General features: G+C 42.1%; 1 protein-coding gene across 2 annotated transcripts in view; it reads left to right on the top strand.

Moving 5' to 3' along the window:
• Positions 1-20,624, top strand: part of TBC1D4 (TBC1 domain family member 4) — a 153,916-nt gene that overhangs the window by 94,725 nt on the left and 38,567 nt on the right. The window contains exons 6-11 of one of the 2 annotated variants that reach the window (XM_026661184.1): positions 2,366-2,457; positions 5,886-5,996; positions 7,318-7,437; positions 15,305-15,379; positions 16,519-16,745; positions 19,017-19,154. In XM_026661184.1, the coding sequence (XP_026516969.1) occupies positions 2,366-2,457; positions 5,886-5,996; positions 7,318-7,437; positions 15,305-15,379; positions 16,519-16,745; positions 19,017-19,154 (763 nt within the window). The remainder of the gene's footprint in view (positions 1-2,365; positions 2,458-5,885; positions 5,997-7,317; positions 7,438-15,304; positions 15,380-16,518; positions 16,746-19,016; positions 19,155-20,624) is intronic. The other variant, XM_026661087.1, reaches the window with a different exon arrangement.

The raw sequence follows: 20,624 nt of genomic DNA, 5'->3' as shown, positions 1-20,624 counted from the left end.
CCTCCTCCTCCTCCTCTCACCGGGCAGGCAGCATGCCACTCAAAATCGGCTCGCGTGCCGTAGGTTGCCGACCCCTGGTTTAATTAAAACCTATCTAATTGCTTGAATCTCAGTTTAGTTAAAGAAGAAAAAAATTCTCATGACCATGATAAATGGCCAATAAATTGAGTAAAGTGGTAGCTATCGCAATAATTATTTTCCAACTAGCCCCTTAAAGCTCTTGCTAGAAATATTACTTTTTCCTCAAATATTTATTTTTGTCTTTCCTTATGCTCTATTATTTTAGCATGTATAGAAATTCTCAACATAGTGCTCTGAACACATTTGGAACCCACACTTTTGTAAAGAAGGTTTTAAAGATGGTAGTAAATGAAGGGACAGTAATGCTAGAACTGATGTTTTAGCCTTTCTTTTTGTTTGTTCTTTTTCTTATTTTGTAATCTTGTTGATGATTTTTCTCATGGGGCTGATTGCTTTATGTACTTCATTACCTTGTTCTATTACATGAAATATGTTAATAAAATATGAGGTTAATATCAAATTGAACAAGGATAATAAAGAATTTAGGGCTAGTGTCTGACTTCAGATCTGCACACATAGCTCTGACTTCAACGACAGTTAAGTATGCCACAGTATGGCTTTTTAATATTTGACAGGATGGTTATTAAAAATGACATAAGCTGGCAGATGAAACCAACATACATACTCAAGTATGATATGCTCTATTCACTAAAAAGTAGTGGTGTGTTCACACACAAACATGTCTGTTTTTGTATGAGGTATTTGTAATAAACGCCACAATTTGTATTTGTTAAATAAAAATGATCATCACTTAGAATTATTAGTTCCCTTTGGTGGGTGAAAAGCATGAGAAGTTTTGACAAGGAAATACAATTTTATAGTTAATGTCTGCGTTAAGCACTAGAGTGTTCAGAAGTGGCAAACCTTGGTTGGAAATTCTCCGTTTCTCAATGAAAAGCTACAAATGCATAAGCTGCTGTTTTGTCCCACTGATATGCATGGAAGGACTGTGAAAAGGAGCCAACACCAAGATTTTCAAAAGTGACTTATGAGTTTGGATGCCTCAGCTTTTTGGATACCCCAACTTGAAACACATTGAGAGCCCAATATTTTTAAAAAGTACAGAACATAGACCATCTGAAAATCAGGGCCTCCTAATATATCGGGTCACGTTCTATCGGGGTAGAGGTATAACACGAATTCAGATATAACGCAGTAAAGCAGCGCTCCAGGGAGGCGGGGCTGCGCACTCTGGTGGATCAAAGCAAGTTCGATATAACGCAGTTTCACCTATAACACGGTAAGATTTTTTGGCTCCCGAGGATAGCGTTGTTATATATATATATATATATATATATATTTGAGGCTGGTTGGCTTCAGACAGAATCAAGGGGTATCATATTACCAAAGGATTTATTATAGGGGAGGCCTAACAATTTTTCTAAGACCCAATGTTCAGTTGCTTATAACTCTGCCAAACTTGAACTATTCAGATTGAAATCCTCCATGCTGGGTATCTACACCAGTCCAAACATTTTTTTTTTTTAATTTCAAATAAAATGGTTCAGCGGCTTGAGAATGAAGTTGGGGGGGAAATGTGGTGTTTGGCCAAGGTTAAAAATTCTTACCTTTTAAGTTAAGAAGCTCTAGTGCTTTTATTCTTTGGAGCAGGGGCATGGAGGTTGTCTTGGGCCTTCTCCCAAGTGAAAATCCACCCAATTTTGGTTGGGTTATAAACCTCTGAAAATTGCTGCTTTCACAGCGCATAGTGTGCCCTGGACCTTTTGCTAAAGTTGTTACTCCCAGCTGCTGAAGTTGCTGTGGTCCAGGAACTGAGAGTGGATAGACTGTTTCTCCTGTACTGTTTCTCCTGAGTGATCCCCCTTCTGGAACTCAGAAAGCATTGAGGGGAAGAAGGAAGCAGTCTGACTTGAATGTAGAAGAGTAGATGGGGACAGGGGCAAGTTGGGGAGGAAGGGGGACAGCTTTGCATCTCAATACAGGGTCCTAGAGCTTATCATTGTTGTGTTCTATTCAAATCCCTCCCAGATGGGATTCCCTATCCATAAGGCACTGAATTCTTACCTTGGTATGATCTAGTAAGAGTAGACAAAGTAAGAGGTTTGTACTTTAATAGAATTTGAAAAGTACTTTTGTAAATATGTTAATAGCTTTTTAACTGAAAGCATTCTAAAATATCTCATCTGTCATTTATTTTAAAAGTGTATTCTATTTATGTAGTTTTTATAGCAGCATAGATAGGAATCATAGGGTACTCTGGTGAATGAAATTAGTTTTAGTAGTTCTCAAAGGCTCTGTTTAATATATATATTTTTTCCTGAAGGTCTTTACCCACCAAGAGCCAAACTTGTAATTCAGAGACACTTGTCATCACTTACTGATAATGAGCAAGCCTACATTTTTGAACGTGTTCAGGTAATAAAGTCAACGCAGTTCTTGCGTCCCTCACATATCTATGTAGGTTTTGACTTCTTTCATATTCTGGACATCTTTTTAGCATATGTGCGCGTGTGTGCAAAGTTTTGTGCTCAGGTTGCTGACTTTTTCTGTGGTCAGTGGACTATATTTTTAAATTGGGAAGTACCCACATTCTTCCTTTCAGCTGTATTTGGCTTTCTTTCTTATAGTCATCTGCATGGACTTAATACTCTACATTAATTCATTTCTCAAAACTAGACTGGAGTATACTATTGTAGTACAATAAAGTGATTTGAGAAAGTGCTGGTATGGGAACAGTTCTGTTCCCAACTCTGCTACAAACTGCTCATGTGACCATAGGCAAAGTTATTTAATCAGTCTGTGCTTCCGTTCCTCATGTGTAAAATAGGGAAAACAATACTTCCCTATCTTGTGGGGTGATGTGGGGCGGAGTTCTGTGAGGTATATGAGACGTTCAAATAATGAAGTGATGGGGGCAATAAAAAAAGGCTAGAGATAAAGTGATTCTAGTATAAGATAAAATAATACATGGTTCCAAAATTCCTCTTAGAAGTATTTACGCATGAGTATTGACTCTGGAGGCTCATCGTATAAGCGAGGCTACTTTTTTTTTTTTAATCGTGTTCCTGTCCCGCAGTCTGGGGCTTTTTGCCCACCCAATCTCACCTGCAGCAAAGTACATTTTACTCCCGCTATCAGGGGCGGCTCTAGGCACCAGCAAAGCAAGCACGTGCTTGGGGCAGCCCATTTGCAGGGGCGGCAGGGATCCAGCATGGGAGCTGAGAACCAACAGGGGACTCTGGGAGCTGTAGTTCCTTGGTTAGCTCCCTGCCTATAGAGCCAGCCCTGGAGCAGGGAAAGAACTACATTTCCCAGCATTCCCTTGGCCACGACCAACAGGAAAGAGGGGGAGGGAGTGAGGAAGCTGAGACCTCTCGCTGCAGCCTGCTGTGAATGGAGAGCTGCACTGTGAGTAGGGATACCATATTTTACCATTCAAAAAATAGGACACTCCATGGGGAGGGAGGGTAGCCCCACCCTGCCACCATCCACCCCCTCTGACTACCCCCCACAGAAACCCCAACCCATCCAACCCCCCTGCTCCCTGATCGCCCCTTCCCGGGACCCCACCCCAACTGCCCCCCCAGGACTCCACCCCCTATCTAAGCCCCACTGGTCCTTGTCCCCTGATTGCCCCCTCCCGGGACCCCACCCCCATCTAAGCCTCCCTTCTCCTTGTCCCCAACTGCCCCCTCCTGAGACCCCCCCAACTTCCCCCCTAGGACCCCACCCCAAACCCCTGGGACTCCCATGCCTATCCAACTGCTGCCTGTCCCCTGACTGCCCCCCCCCCCAAACCCCTGACCCATCTAACCCCCCTTTCTCCTTGTCTAGGGTGACCAGATGTCCCGATTTTATAGGGACAGTCCCGGTTTTGGGGTCTTTTTCTTATATAGGCTTCTATTACCCCCCATCCCCGTCCCGATTTTTCACACTTGCTGTCTGGTCACTCTATCCTTGTCCCTTGACAGCCCCCCTGGAACTCCCTACCCCTTCTCCAACCCCCCAGCCCCCTTACCGTGCCACTCATACCAGCGTGTCTGGCTTCGCACAGCGCCAGACACGCTGCTGCATACATGCTGCCGTGCTCCCCTGCGGAGCCACAGCCCCCCCCAGCACCTGCCTTCCAGATTTGAACACCTCAAAATTCAGGAGTGCTCAAGCTCAGTTTGTTCAGCTGTTACTTCATTTCTCCCAAATCAAATATACTGATCCACTGTAACTTGCTGTAGAAAAAATAGGATAAAATTGAGCAAGAAATGCTTCCCAGTGGTTATTAGGACTGGAATTGCTATTTTCAACAGCCATTGCCTTTTGTTTGTTTGTTTGTTTGTTTAAAAGGAAGACAGTGATATTGCATTGGCAAATTCCCCATAGAAAGAAAGAGTGGAACAAAAGAATAATAAAGGCACCTCAACTTTTCCTCATTTATGTAGGACAGTCTTATAATATGCATCCAGATATCCTCCAATCACACAAGCTGAAAATTGTTCCACTTTACTGCAGTTCTGTAACCATATGGGAACCAATCCTGTCGGTGTTCTGTGCACATCCAAAATTCCTGCTGAATGACCGGCCCTGGGAGCTAGTTACCAGTGACCCAGGGCTGTGGCAGAAGGAGGGTGCAGGGCGGGGGGGAGAGCCCAGGGCTGGGGCGGCAGGAGGGGTGGGGGGGGGGCAATGGTGGGGAGGTATGGGGGAGCTCAGAGCTGGGGCGGCAGGGTGTGTGTGTGGGGGAGAGCCCAGGGCTGGGGTGGCAGGGGGGTGCGGGTCGGGGGGGGAGAGCCCAGGGCAGGGGATGTGGGTGGTGGGGGAGAGCCCAGGGTTGGGGCAGAAGGGGGGTGCGGCGAGGAGCCCAGGGCTGGGACGGGGGGCAGCCAAATTTTTTTTGCTTGGTGCGGCAAAAAACCTAGAGCCGGCCCTGCCCGCTATTATGGCAGTAGGTCCTGCAGAACCCCTGGGATCCCAGTCCTGCTTCAGGACTCTATAAGCAAGTATATTTAATGTGCAGATGAAGAATTGGTGCAATGAGTAAGAGCATTTTGGCACTTATGAAAATCTTACCCCAAGTCCCATTTTCGTTTTAGAGATATTTAGTCATTGCTTTACTCCATGCTGCAGTGTCTAACTGACTTAGGAGCCTGTCTCGTTTTCAAAACGAACGTAGAGCTCATTTTGAAAATGAGACTTTGAGACTCTGCAATGCCTAATTCTAAGTCTCATTTAAAGTCAATGGGACATGGGCTCCTAAGTACCTGCGTCACTTTTGAGAATGAGACTCTGCAATGCCTAATTCTTTCTCAAAAGTAACGCGGGTACTTAAGCCATGTCCCATTGACTTTATATGAGACAAAGGCTCCTAAGTCAGTTAAGCACTGTTATCCTGATTGGAGCAATGCCTAAATACCTCTAAAAGTCTGAGGTAAGGGTGCAGATAGGCACCTCCATGGTTTCTTCAAAAGTACCTGGCAACTTTTGAAAATGGGACTTATTCATAGACTCTAGTACTGGAAGGGACCTCGAGAGGTCATAGAGTCCAGTCCCCTGCCCTCATGGCAGGACCAAAGCCTAAGCCATGTCCTAAGCCACTTAGGTGCTTTTGAAAATTGTGCTTGTAAACTTCTTTTATGCTTGTATGGTGCTACATAAACTTTTGTACAAGTTGTTATTAGAAGTAGTTGAATGATATTGATAGTGTATATGCAATGCATATTCTAAATTGCTGGCATCTGGAGCATCAGGAATAGCTTAACTTTAGAACATCCATAGTATTTCTGATCAGAAATCAAAGCAAAAATGATGTATTGAAAGAGATGCTTTATTTATTTGTCTATTCTTGACAGAAAATGAAGCCTGTCAGTGACCAGGAAGAAAATGAGCTTGTGATCTTACATCTGCGACAGTTGTGTGAAACGAAACAAAAGACGCATGTCCATATTGGCGAGGCACCATTGGTACAGTCTATACTTTATTTTCTTTCTTTATTCAAATACAACCTTAGATAACACTAGGCTACAGTACAGCAGTGAAAACTGAGCCTTTTATATTGTGAATGAGTGAGGACTCATCTGTTTTCCATAACTATACTGTTTTTGATTCACTTTGGCATGTCTGATTAAAGTTTATGTTTGGGGTTGCTTTTCTGTTTTTCTGTTCACTTGGAAAAAGCAGACAGGTAATTTTTGTTGCAGATTTTAGTACAATATAAGCAATACCAGAAAAACCTTAGCCAGCCTAAACACAGTAAGAAATAATTGTGGTGCAGGGGTGAATATACAGAACGTTACTTTTTTAGGCCATATGCTTCCTTTCTTTTAAATAAATAACAAAACAACAAAGTTAGCCAGGGGTGGGCGGATCTTAGAAGCCCGTTTTAATCCGGCCCTCGAGCTCCTGCTGGGGAGTGGGGTCTGGGGCTTGCCCCGCTCTGGCGTTCCAGCCAGAGAGCAGGGTTGGAGTCCTCTCTACGCAACTCCCAGAAGCAGCGGCATGGCCCCCCTCTGGCACTCCAGCTGGGAAGTAGGGTCGGGGGACCCAGAAGCAGTGGCATGGCCCCCCTCTGGCTCCTACTTGTAGGGGCAGCCAGGGGCTCCGCTCTGCACGCTGCCCCCATCCCAAGCGCTGCCCCCACAGTTACCATTGGCCGGGAACTGCAGCCAATGGGAGCTGCAGGGGCGGTGGGTCTGCAGACGGGACAGTGTGCAGAGCCGCCTGGCCATACCTCTGTGTAGGAGCCAGAGAAGGGACATGCCGCTGCTTCCGGGAGCCACTTGACGTAAGCGCCGCCCAGAGCATGCACCCCTGAGCCTCTCTCCGTACCCCAAACCCCTGCCCCAGCTCTGATCCCCCTCCTGCCCTCCGAACCCCTTGATCCCAGCCCGGAGCACCCTCCTGCACCCCAAACCCCTCATCTCCAGCCCCACCCCAGAGCCCGTACCCCCAGTTGGAGCCCCCCCCCCCAGCCCAGAGCCTCCTCCCGCACTCTGAACTCCTCATTTTTGGCCCCACCCTGGAGGCCGCATCCCCAACCAGAGCTCTCACCCCCTCTCGCACCCCAACCGCAATTTTGTGAGCATTCATGGCCTGCCATACAATTTCTATTCCCAGATGTGACCCTTGGGCCAAAAAGTTTGCCCACCCCTGTCCTATAGGCTAGATTTGTTAAGTAAAGGGCACATTGCTTGTTCTGTGATCAGATTTAGCTTTAGTTTTCAGAGGCCTTCAATTGCCCAGAGTACTACCAAAGCTAAAAAGTGTTCTTGCTTACTTCAACAGAACATTTCAAACAGTGCAATCCCAGAAAACACTGCCAGTGGTGGCCGGTTTAAACTCGACATTCTGAAAAACAAGGCCAAGAAATCCTTGACTAGTTCTCTGGAAAATATCTTCTCAAGGGTAAGATTAACAGCTCATTGTCAACAGTTTTTGCAGATATCATTAATAAGATTATACAGTGTTTGTTTGTTTTCATATTTAACAACAGTTCAGATTTATACTAAAAACTAGACAAGCTAAAATCATATGCATGAAACTTAATTGCTTCCTATGGGTTTAATTTGGCTAGATTATGTTGATGTTAAATGCAGGAAGAGCACACATGCACAGAAGCAGAAAGACAGTCTCTTTTAGCAAATATTTCTGAAAATGGGTTGAGTTCCCATCAACAGCAAGTAGTGCACAAAGTTAAGCTTGCAAGGTTTACAGATATTTTGAGACACAATAAAATGTAGTTTAATTGTAACTTTGCATTACGTTTGTGACAGGCTGACCAATATCCTGGCGTATCCTAGGCAAACCTTATGGAATAAACTTTACTAAATTAAGTTAAAACTTAGTGATTTAGGGTTAATACCTTTTGGGGTCCATTACGTTAAAAACGCCATTGTTGTTGTGGAATTGTATGCAACTCCTCTAGGAGGAAGGGGATGCTAATATAGTTCTTCTGGTTATCGGCCTTTTGAAGTCATCTGCTGAAGAGGTTGGCGCATATATTAGTTCAAATGGGATTCTCCAAGGACCAGCTGACAAAGAAAGGATTTTTGGATAAATAGCCTGGTTTTAAACAGGCTCGGAATCGTCTTGTGGTCCAGCAGACGGACAGGATCCCTAGTTCACTGAGGGCCCCAATCCTTAAGGAAGGGTTGGAAGGTCTGGGCTTGCTGAGATGCCATAAGCTGGGGGCTTGTTCTGAGTTGAAGCTGTAATGGACTGGAAGCCACAAGGAAATTCCTTGGATGGGATTTGGAAGGACTGCTCCTGCCAGAGCCCAGGATCGATTGGGATGCTCTTATTATTGCAGGTTCTTTTACTGTTTTTAAATATGTTTTCTGTGGTAGTACTTTTTACCTTAAGAAAGAACCAGGCATGGTAACTTACAGTGGTGGGCAGTCACACTGTTAACTGTCTCTGAAGAGAAAGCAAGCAACTGTGCTTGGGCAGCAGGTCTGTGCTGGGAATAACACAATGAAGGCAGGGAACTGTGCAGCTTGGAAACACTCCAGTCAGAAAGGAGTGAGATGCAGATCTCCACCCAAGAAAGGCAACAGCTGGGGAGCAGGAAGTCTGGGAGTGTTTGCCCTTGCTGGACCATTGGGGGAAATACAGGTGCAGTTGCCCTGAACTGTGACAACATTCATTAACCCTCGAAGACCAGTTACGGAAAAGGTAACTGTCTTTTCCTGCCAAATATATATCGTCCCTTATTGAGCTAATTACCTCATTAGCCCAATCATTGCCCCCATATGTCAACAATCTCACCATGACAGGTTAATGGCCTCCAATTAAGCCTGTAATCTTCCCTGTCACACAATTACCTAAGCGACCTGGGTGCTACAGCTCGCACTCTGTCACGATCAGTTGAAAAAATTGTGAAATATTAAGGTTATGGCTATATTATGTACAATAAGAGGTACCCAGATAATGATGAATGGCATCTCATTTCATCATTAATGTTAGCCAAGGTGCAATGTGCAATTAAAATAAAGTAACAATTGGAAAAGTTGAATAATTCTAAAAGGTATAGCATGGTAGTATTTTCTCTCCTCTCCCCTCAGCCCCCTTCCCCCCCACAGTGTGGTGTTCTAAAATCCTATTTAAGCTCAGACTGGTAAAAGCGCTGTAACTGAATGATGGCAGGCAGGCTAGGAGCAGAGAGAAAAGGTGTAAAGAGGAACAAGGAAGGAAGGTCTAGGAGTTATTGGACTGAGGGCTGTAAATCCTGATGGACTGTGTTAGTGAGGTGTAACTATTGTGCTGATGATGATATGCCTAAATGTATTACCTGGGCCATCAGAAGTAGTTGGACTACAAATGGGAGACACTTAGGTATCAATTCAGCAAGGTACTTCAGCCCTTAACTGCAAGCATATGAGTCAGCCCATTGTAGTCCTTGTGTTTAAAGTCAGTCATGGGTTTAAGAACCTTGCTGAATTGGGGCCATACCTATTATTAATTCTTGGATCAGATTAATCTGACAACATTTGGAAAGTTAAGTAGCAATTGTGACACCCTAGAAGCCATGACCTGTGTATGGGGGAATGACCCTTGAAAGAACTGAGTAACTTCAGCAGTTAGGAATATCATCAGATAGTGACAGCGACAGCAATGCCTTGTGCTTTGAATCTTTTATTTTTATGTTTAATGTCCATAGAGTATATGACTAGGGTGGGCGGGGAGGGGAAATACTCTGGGCTCTGATAGTTTAGTGCTTCACTAGGGGATGCTGCTATTGAACAGACACATGTCCTGGAGATGGAATGTGAACCTAGGAATGACCCAATAAATATTATGAAACGTAGTCTTTACTGCAGGGTTTCTCAAACTGGGGTCGCCGCTTGTGTAGGGAAAGTCCCTACACAAGCGGAGACCCCAGTTTGAGAAACCCTGCTTTACTTCATAATTCAGTCAGGTATGTGGGCACATTAACATTTTGTAGCTCACAATATGAGAAATTGTTTCCACTACACTGGTACAAGGAGTGAGTAGGCTGTTTTCTAATTGGTCTATTAAAGATACAGAAACCACTGGTGAGAATTGCTCTGTAAGTAAGATCATTTTTCTCCATGATGGCTTATTTCACCATTTAGAATATAGTATGTCTCTCTTCTGATCATGGTCATTGTGACATAAAGCAGTGCCTTGCATAGTATATAGCAGAATGAATTTTCTGGAGTCTGTGGGTTGCATAAAGTAATCCATATGGTAGTTTGGACCTACACATGTCCAGTCTTGTCCATTTATCCTCTGATATGATGAGTATATTACAAGACCAAATAAAACTGCAAATTTTAGGTGCCAAAAATGTATCATGTATGTAACTACAATAGATTAAAAACTATCAGTATGTCACAGAGCATCTTGCAAAAAAAACTAGAAATGGGTCCACAGGGAATCCTTTCCTTGCACTTCCAGTAATGGCTTCATTAATGCAAGAATTGGAAAAGTAATATCTTACAAGATTGATAAGGACATTGCATCTAATTGGATTTGGGACAGGGACTTGTTGTTGTGTATGTACAGTGCCTGGCACAACAGGGCCCTGATCCAGGGTTGGGCCTTTAGGCACTACTGTAATAAAAATTATAAAAAATAATAAATTGTAACTTATCTTTGTCTTTTTTGCCATCTACCTTTTAAAAGGATTGTAAGCTCTCTGGGGCAGGAAACATATCTCTCTCTGTGGTTTTTCTACAGTGTCTTACACAATGTGGCCCTATTAAGTCCAAGTCATTTAATTGTACCATGATGTAAAAACGGATGACATCACTTGTCCTCTTTTGATTACTAAAACTTTAAAATAAAGATTTATGTAGTTTTATAACCAGGAAAGAAAACTGTCATAGTTCCGATCAACTGCACCTCCCCCCCCCCCCCCCCCCATGGTACAGCAAGAACACCTACTCTCAGGCTTCCCGCTCCCAAGCTATCAGCTCTCTTGGGTGGAGGGGTCTGTCTGTCTGTCTGTCTGTCCCTTCTGACTGGAGTATCTCCAGGCTGAACAGTTTCCTGCCTTAAGCAATCTTCTCTTGCCTTCTGTTCACTAATAACAGAATGATTGCCAACAGTTAATAAGTTACCACACAGCACTTCCTATGCAAGCCTATTTTATTCTTAAGGTAAAGGCGCTACAGAGAAAACACATTAAAAACAGTAACAGAACCTACATGCATGCTAATAAGCTTGCATGAGATCAACACAACCCTAATATGGGCTCCGGCAAGAGCAATCTTTCAAAACCCCCACCCAAGGAGTTGCCTTGTGGTTTCACATTCATCACAGCTTCAGCTCAGAACAAGCAGCTTTATGACATGTTAAGTCCACCCTTTGTACAGTTCAGGGGTCTTTGATCTGGAGTTTCCAGGAGAAGGTAATTAGCAAAGAATTGAGCTTTCTCCCCAGGGCATAGCTTCAAAAGGATGGATTCACCCCCCAGGTATTTCCTAGGATATCCAGTTTACAAAGGTTGTCACTAAAAATCCTTTGAAGTTCCTCATGTCTCCCAAGGTTGCATTCATCCTGTCTTCCTGCTAAAGAAATTCCATACAATCCCACAGCAATACATAAACATTTTTCATTTTTAATGCAATGACCTCCAAAAATATTAAACCTAATTCAGTAAGATTTGTCCAGGATAATACAGGACATTGGTGCAGTTGTCACAAAAACAAATTCAAAGTTTCTATTCAGAAAGTTGCTATGTTCGTAGTCTCAAATCTGTTCACATATTTGATTAGTAGATCATGAAAGAAGAAAGACCAAGAAATCCATGGAATGTAAAATCCTTCTTCGTCCTCTGATTGTACATGCAAAGTTTTCATTTTTTTTTAAGAGATGCACTTATAAAGTCTCCGTCATAATGGATTAAGAAATATATACTTATAAAGCACTCAAGCAACACACAAGGACAGGATTGTGAACAGCTACTTGCCCAGATAGTCTCATTGGCATCAATGGCACTACTTGAGTGAGTAAGTGCTCACTAATGTCAGTAGAGGGTTTACAGTCTAACCCTAAATGAGAAGCCTATTTGTTTTATTAAAAATAAAAATCTCAAAAGTATGTGTCTTTCTCATTTGCTTACTTTGCTGAAATGTTCTGAAAGTTGCCAGGGCTGAACTGAAAACAAGCTGTGGCTTCATAGCTGTGTATCCCAGAAAAATAAATATAACCTGTGCTTGACCTCAAACCTCATAAATACAGTTTGAATTTTGGTCCTAGCACACATACCAGACTAAGAAAACAAAGGTTTTTCTCTGGCTCAAAAATGTAATATTTATAGTAGTCATTTTTTTTTAATGTCAAAAGCATAACGTGACCCTTCCCTAAATTAAAATAAAGAATTTTCATTCATATCTGTTACATGATATGCCACTGAAGAGAGATGCTTCAGGGCCAGCATTCCTTTCTGTTGGTAACCCGGCTTTAGGAGGTAGTGTGCGCATCCATGGCACCGAGAGTGGTTTTCAGGACTAAAGCTCTGGCAGGAAAAAGTAACCTGAAGCAATTCTTAACATTGTTGACATTGTAAAACGTTACCTACGGCTGTGAGTATAGCAAGAGGAGCAACTGTGCCTTAAGTCTACCAACAATTTCTATAAAATATTTATTTATTATTGTATTACTGTAGCACCTATGGGCCCAGTCAGGACCCATTGTTCTAGGTGCTATACAGTCAGAACAAGAAGACAGTCCCAAAGATCTTACAATCTCCATATAAGATGAGATAATAGACAAATATAGTCAGATCAGATGGGGCAGTACAAAAAAACCACAATGAGACAATATTGGTCAGCATGATAGACTGTGGTCTCAGCACACCAGCAGCCTAATCACTGTTACAGTTTTGTAGCCATCGCAGGAAAAAGGAATGTTTTGAAGAAGGATAGTGAGTTAGTTTTGTGGGTGTTTGTGGGGTGCTTCTCTCAGGTGTGAAAAGCAGCATGGGAGAAAGCAAATGGGTTTTATGTTGTGTGTCTGATTAAGTATCAAAGTAGCATGCTTCAAGAGCTGAGGGATAGCCATTTCCATCAGATAATAAAACAATGTAACATAATGTACTCTGATAGTATATTTCACCCAAAAGCTTGCAGTGTTCACGGACTATTCTCAGTAAATACAGTCGTTATAGCTGGATAGATAGCAGAATTGCAGAAAAGAATGTGAGGGTCATAGAGGGTCATCGATCGTTTGACACTGTTGCAAAAAATGCCAATGTCATTCTGGGTGTATTAACAGGAGTGTCATGTGATATATGCCATCATGTGCCAGCAATACCCCTCTGCCATGTACATTGGCCAAACCAGACATGTAAGACATAGTAGGTAATTGTTTTGCTCTACTTGGCACTGGTGAGGCCTCATCTGGAGGACTGTGTCCAATGTTGGGCATGGCACTTTAAGAAAGATGTGGACAAATTGGAGAGAGCCCAAAGGAGAGAAACAAAAATAAGAGGTTTAGAAAACATGTCTTAGGGGAAAGTATGGAATAATTGGGCATGTTTAGTCTAGAGATGAGAAGGCTGAGGTGGGACATAAGTTTTCAAAGAAGTAGAAGGTGCTGTTATAAAGAGGACAGTGGTCAATTGTTCTCCCATGTTCACTGAAGGTGGGACAAAAAGTAATTGACTTAGTTTGCAGCAAGGGAGATTGAGGTTAGATATTAAGAAAAACGTTTAACTATATGTAAGGATACTTAAGTGCTGGAATGGATTACCTAAAGAGATTGTGAAATCCACATCATTGATAGCTTTTAAGAACAGATTAGACAAACACCTGTCAGGGATGATCTAGATATGTTTGGTCCTCCTGTAGAGGGGAGATGGACTACATAACCCCTTGAGGTCCCTTCCAGCCCTACAGTTCTATGATTCTGTTCTCCAATAGATCATGCTAACACCAACTGTAAATGGTGTGTAGAAGAAAAGAAAGGTACCTTACACAAGTGTAGGATGGAATCCCTTACCCCCAGGGAAAAGTGGGAGACCCGCAGTAGAACTTGTAGGTCTGTGACTCCAAATCCACTCTAATAAATCTATCATTCTCAAAACAGGATTTGAAGAGTCAGGGAATTAGGTGCAGTCTGGTTGTTCCAGAGGGTTGTTGGACTGGGAATGGAAGAGGAAGCCCTTTATGAGAAGAATCTACCTTTGTTAAAGGTTCTGAGCGGGTGGGGAACAAATTAAGTCTGATAAATTTTGAGGAACATATAGAATGTTTTGTCAAATAGGAAAAGTGTCTTTCAGAAAGACATGAGGGCAGGATACAGGTCCCAGAAACGTCTTAATGATTAGGAGAGAGATTCTGTGGGTTTGAATGGACAGGAATCCAATTAAAAAAAATTGTATCTCATTTCTGGTAATTGTTTTTGATTGCAGTAGGTCATGTGTTTAGATTTCAAAACAACTCTTTGTGACTTTGCATGTTTAAACTAAGTTGCTAATCACTACACGTACTGCCTTCAGGAAGACGAGGCATAGGTATGCCCCTATTTGGAGCATATCCCTATTTGGTCCTTACTGTGATCAGGGCCTCTTCCTAAAGTTTGTTGTATTTTTCCCTTCTGGGGATAGCATTTCCAATGCAGAAATTCTTCCTTGCCTCTGCCAAGAGAGCTTATTTTTCCTTGTCAAAAACCTTGATGTGGAAGCAGGCAGTTCTTCTTGCAGCAGATTTTTACACTTCAAAATCTTTCCATTCTTCACCGCAGGAAAAAAAGACCAGTGATCACTTTCCATAATGGAAAGAGGGCGTGATGGACTGTAAATCTCACTATATAACTCTGAGATGATGGAACTGTACTATACAGATGTAAACATGTGATAGACTTTACATTTGAGGCTTACTCTGGGTGCAGCCATGCTGGATTGGAATGTAAAAATATATGTAATGCATGTGTATTAAAATCACAAACATTTATAGCTTCTATTTTATAATCCATGAATGCCATCAAAATTTAAGATAAAATTTCATGTTTTTTTTCCTTGCGAATAAATTTTATTTAATATTTAAATCCATTGCATAGCATACTAATTAAAAAAATCAGTGAGTGAATTTAGTGCTCTGAAATCAAAGGATAGATTGAATTAGATAATAACTGCATGTACTATGCATCTTTATGTGGACTTTTTTATATAGCCCTTTATAGCACCTCACTGTTTACCTGCAGGATCACTGCTGTTTTTTTCCAGTCTCCTCTTAAACAATTTATTTAATCTTACTATGAAGAACAAAACTTGGGATAAAATGGAACACTCTCATTCCTGCAGGGAGCTAGCAGAATGCGAGGCCGTCTGGGCAGCATGGACAGCTTTGAACGGTGCAGCAGCCTTACTTCTGACAAGGTATGTAACAAAATTAAGTAAACCTGGAATGTGCTGTGGCTAATGCTGAAGCAGTAACACAGCAACTCCCCTTCTTTGATTTCAGAGTGGCCACATAAAGAACAAATATATTTTGCAAAGTTCAAGTAAGATACATCTACAGTGGAGGATAATCCTCCCTGGCAATTGTAGGTATCTTATTTCAGTTTTCTAAACCACATTATTGTTAAAGCTCAAACTTAAAGAAAAGCTGGCTCTTTTTCATTTATGCTGGCTGTTTATTTTTTAAATTTCACCTAACTTGCTTTTGTGATCAAACTAAACCAGGAAATTTATAGTCTGCTTCTGCTTCATAACTTTTCAGAGGAACGTTTTAACAAAAAGAAAACACAAGTAAAAAAAGCTGCTTTTACCACATTCAAACTGTGAATGTAAAACCAGCTAACAGTCACCATTGTTTAAAAAAAAAAAATGTACATAAAGATGTTGAAACACAAATTATTTGTTACCGAATAAAAGGGAAGCTTGAATCTTTTTTTTGAGTAGTTGAAAACCCCATGTGTAATGCCAGTGTTGTTCACTTTCATTTTATTTCCTGTTTTTAATGTCTTTCCTTTTACCTCACACAACATTTGAATGAATGATTGTTTTTCCCAGGAGAAGGAGGATCCATAACAGCTTTTATTATTTGATTTTCCTGCTGCTGTTACTTGGAATCTGGCTGTGTAATAATAATCTTTTTTTCCAGGATATTGCTTTGACAGTACAGGAAATATGTTCATGATATGTCGAGGAAGCTAGTATAAACCAGCTTTGGCCGTGATCCTTTTCCATGCTTTATATTTCCTGAAAGCTAGAAGTCTAGCAGTTGCAATTGTTAGTAGCCAAAGGGTGTTCAAGAGAGGAGTGACTGGTCTATGAATGCTTTGTGTACACCGTCTTTGTTGCTTTAAAAAGGACATTGCTATTTCAGAGCTAATTATCAAAGGATGTCTGGCGTTGGTTGCGCAGCTGATAATTAGCATACAATAGGCCATGACCAAGAAGGGGAGAGGCTTTAGTTCTTCCAGACCCTTGATGAGCTGTAGGATTTGTTCAGTTATGTTACCAGTTGTACAGTGCAGGGGGGAAAGTGTCACTCCTATCTGATTTCCTTTCAGGACTGTTCACCCGGGGAGTCTCCTCCGGCCACTCCTCCAGCTTCCCCCGTGTCCTCGGTCTGGCAGCCATTTCCCGAAGAGGACTCCGATTCTCCTCAGTTTAGAAGGCGTGCACATACTTTCAGCCATCCAACGTCCAGTGCCAAGAGGAGGATTACTTTCCAGGACGGGAGGTCCCAGAGTGTTAAGTCTCCACTTCTGAGACAGAATTCTATAGAGCAGAGCAGGTGAGTTTGGGCATTCAAATGTGTACAAGCATTTTCAGAGATTTTCTGATAAGAAAAAATAGAATGAAATGAATAATATAAATAATGCCCATCCACGCATTTAAGCCACAGTTGTTAATGTTCACATAGGCTGCTTGTGCAGTGTTTAGATTTTTCTAAATAATTATATTCAGAAAATTTCTCTACAGCAAAAGTACTTGTTGCTGTACCCCAGTTGATACACAGACAATAATTAACTAACCAAAGAGCCAGTTCTCATCTCCACTCTGTGGCCTTGGGCAAACCACTTAACCTTTTTGGCTGTGTCTGCATTAGAGAATTTTAGGGGATGGAAAATTCCCATCAGTTCAGCTTCACAGGTGGCCACACTGCAGGAGCTCTAATGTAGGCAAGGCTCTAGTGCCTTCCTTTGTCTCCCACCAGGTCAGTTAAACCTCCTGAGGAAAGAGTTGTAAGAATTCAATACTACCACCACATTGTGAGCTATATTTAACTTTTTTGAGGGGATAGCATTTTTAGTCTTCATAATGCCCTTTCCCAAATGTCTCCCTTTTAAACTCTTTTCCTTTTACTCTGGAGACCTTTGCTCCAGCTAGCATGGTTGGAAGGTGCTCCCATTGGAGACAATCATGGTTCCTTCATTTTGGTCAGAAGGAGCTGCCACAATTCTTTACTCTCCCCATGTCCAGGAGCGAGCATACAAGCTCAACATCACTCAGTCTTTCTTTATTTGCTCAGACTCTAGACCAGTGGTGGGCCACCTGTGGCCTGCGGGCTGCACACGGCCCATCAGAGTAATCCACTGGAGGGCCGCCAGACAGTTTGTTTACATTTGCATGGCTGCCCGCAGTTCCCAGTGGCCGTGGTTTGCTGTTCCCGGCTAATGGGAGCTGCGGGAAACAGCAGCCAGCACATCCCTGTGGCCCGTGCCACTTTCCTCAGCTCCCATTGTCCGGGAAGGGCGAACCAGGGCCACTGGGAGCTGCGGGCAGCTGTGCAAATGTAAACAAACTGTCTGGTGGCCCACCAGCGGATTATCCTGATGGGCTGCAGGTTGCTCACCGCTGCCCTACACTCTGATTCCTCTTACCTGGTAACATTCTTTTCCCAAACTACTGAGGTGGCCTCTACATTTTACACAGGTTTACATTTTTAGAAATATATTTAAAAAAATCATGTTGGGTGAAATGCTAGCAATTCTTTTTCCATTCAAAGTGCTTATTAAAATGAGGAGGTTAACACCACAAGTGACTCTCTTACTTATCAAGTTGATTCTGTTTCATATAGAGGTGGGGGGGGGGCCCGCAAGAAAAAGAAGCTTTGAAATGACTTCATCAGAATGTTATCCCTGTGTCTGGCAGATAATTTTAGTGGGGTTTTTTTTGTTTTTTTTTCACTGACCAAGATGATGGTGTGTGCAAACAGGAAACCTTAGCAATTAGTATTTAAAGACTTGCTGACTTCACTGCTTTACAATAGTCTTCAAGATGTCACTGACTTAAGTTGCATGATCAGCAAGCTTCCAATCAAAACAGCTTCACAACAACTTGATCTTAGGTTGTTCTTCCTTTCTGTCACAGAATGAGTAATCAACTAGAAATATTTATATCAAAGCAACTGAAATGATTCTAATATGTCTTCAAATAGGTTTTTATTTTTTCCTTAATTATTGAAATGTGTTGTGATTGAAATCCTACATATATGTTACAAAGAAGACAGTTTTCCAAAATTTTTGAAATTGGTGTTGTAGAAATTGCTACTTAATTACTCAATAACCTTGCACTTGAATTTTCTTGAAAACAGTTTGCACCTTTAAATATGATGAGAAAATATTATTCTTAAATTTCACTATAATGTGTTCACTACTCTGGTTCATTCCCACTCTAATCTTTCTTGGTATATTGTATTTATCAAAGCAAGTTTTGCTATAAAAGTACAACCACTGAAGTACATTACAAACACTGGGTATTTCTCTGTCTTGTTGAGATTAACTAAGACTAAAGAAATAAGAGATCTTCTTGGCTGTCTATACTTTAGTTTCATTTGGTGTCTCTTTAATTTCATCATAATGCAATAATTTGATTAATTTCTTAGGCCATTTTTTGCCCCAACTTGTATCCTGTACAATTCTATTGACTTTGTTGGGGACACAGTCCGTGTAAGTCAAGGCAGCAGCTGGCCCAGTATTTATAACAGTTGTAGGTATTTGAATTGTTGTAACCAGCACACTTAGACACATTTGCTCCATTTTGTCTTATTCCCTGCACTCAGTCCTGTGCCTTTAGCTCGACGACGATATGGTAGTGAGAGTGGACTTCCCTCTTCCTTCTCTGCCCCCTCTTTCCTGAAAAGCTTTTACCAGAGCTCAGGCAGGCCGCTCCAGCAGTCAGAAAATGACCTTTCCAAGAGGTGAGAGGAGTGTCTTATGCCTGCAGTGCAGAGTGTTCTTCGGTGCAGCTGGCTTATGACATGGAGTTGTCCATTAAATGGCATTTTGGTGTTTTGAAACATGTCACTTCTTGTGCTAACATTTTTCTAACAGGTTTTCTAAATAGTTGATCTGAATTGATGAACTGACTATAGAAATGCTCATTAAAAGTAAAAAAGCACATCCATTTCCATGGGGTAACCACACACAGTTACAGTTGTTGTAGTGCTGCAAAACTACTGTGTTGATTTGTAATACCAGTACATAAGGCTTTTTGTGAGCATTTCACCAATTAATTTCTCCTTTCTGTGCTATGTGGGACAGCATGGAAAGTGTCTTTATGTTTGGCTAACCACCAGCATGAATCATTCTGTAAAGCTTTAAAATGAGGGGAGAGAGCCACGAAACGTGTGTAATATGCTAGTCCCTTGCTAACACGCAGCCTTGATATGTGTGGTAGGAAAGGGGGTACCTTGTTGTTAACAATGTTTCATTAGTAATTGATCAGATCACTCACTACTAGATGCTTCACAAACTTATCATGGCTCTGAAGGGTTTACTGTCTAAAAGAGGCAAAAAGAGAATGCTGTGGGAAGGGCTTTTCGATGCAGCGGTGAAAAAGGCCACATAAGTACCTAGATAGGCCAAACAAAACCTTAAGCTTGCAAGCATAGGCCCTGATTCAGGAGAGCATTTAAGCAAATTCTTAAGTGTTTTCCTGAATCAGAGCTGTAGTGATTGAGAAGTTGGTCGCGCACTCTGATTCCATGATTTTTGCAGCTGCTTTTTTAAACTGGCTCCTTTTCTTCTCCCAGTCCCCTCTCTTCCAATTAGGGTGACCAGATGTCCTGATTTTATAGGGACAGTCCTGATTTTTGGGTCTTTTTCTTATATAGGATCCTATTACCCCCCGACCTCCTGTCCCGATTTTTCACACTTGCCGTCTGGTCACCCTACTTCCAATCAGCCTTTTGTGCATTCCATTACTACTTGGCTTTTCTTCTGTTGCCCTGCAGACTATTGCAACAACTGCTGATTCTCCTTGATGTGGCGAAGAAACCATTCTCCTGTTGGGACCAAGACAGGGGCTATCTTGATTGTCCATCCCCCACCTTCCTCCGCTGCACAGGCACTAATGTCTGTCAGTTGTTGTCTTAGATGGTTTATTGTCAAATCCCAATTTGAAATTTCAGTCTGCAGACAGAATGTTTATGCATAAATGCTCAGTCATGTGATGTGTAAGGGGAAGTTGCTTTTAAAGTTTTTGGGGTGGCTAAAGGAAATAATCCTACCACTTGCTTTCTAATGAACTTGCAATCACTCATTTATATTAGGTTATAAACTCTGGGGGGCAGGGATGCTATCTAGTTGCATATCCAGTTCCTGCATAGAGAGGCCCTGATCCTGATTGGAGCTTCACAATACCGACTACAATGCCATCATTTTACCTT

Source organism: Terrapene carolina, unplaced genomic scaffold (genome assembly GCF_002925995.2).
Source record: "Terrapene carolina triunguis isolate 2854851 unplaced genomic scaffold, T_m_triunguis-2.0 Scaffold21, whole genome shotgun sequence".
NCBI lineage: Eukaryota > Metazoa > Chordata > Testudines > Emydidae > Terrapene > Terrapene triunguis.
Note: the sequence above shows the minus strand (reverse complement) of the source record. Positions and strands in the feature narration are given on the sequence as shown.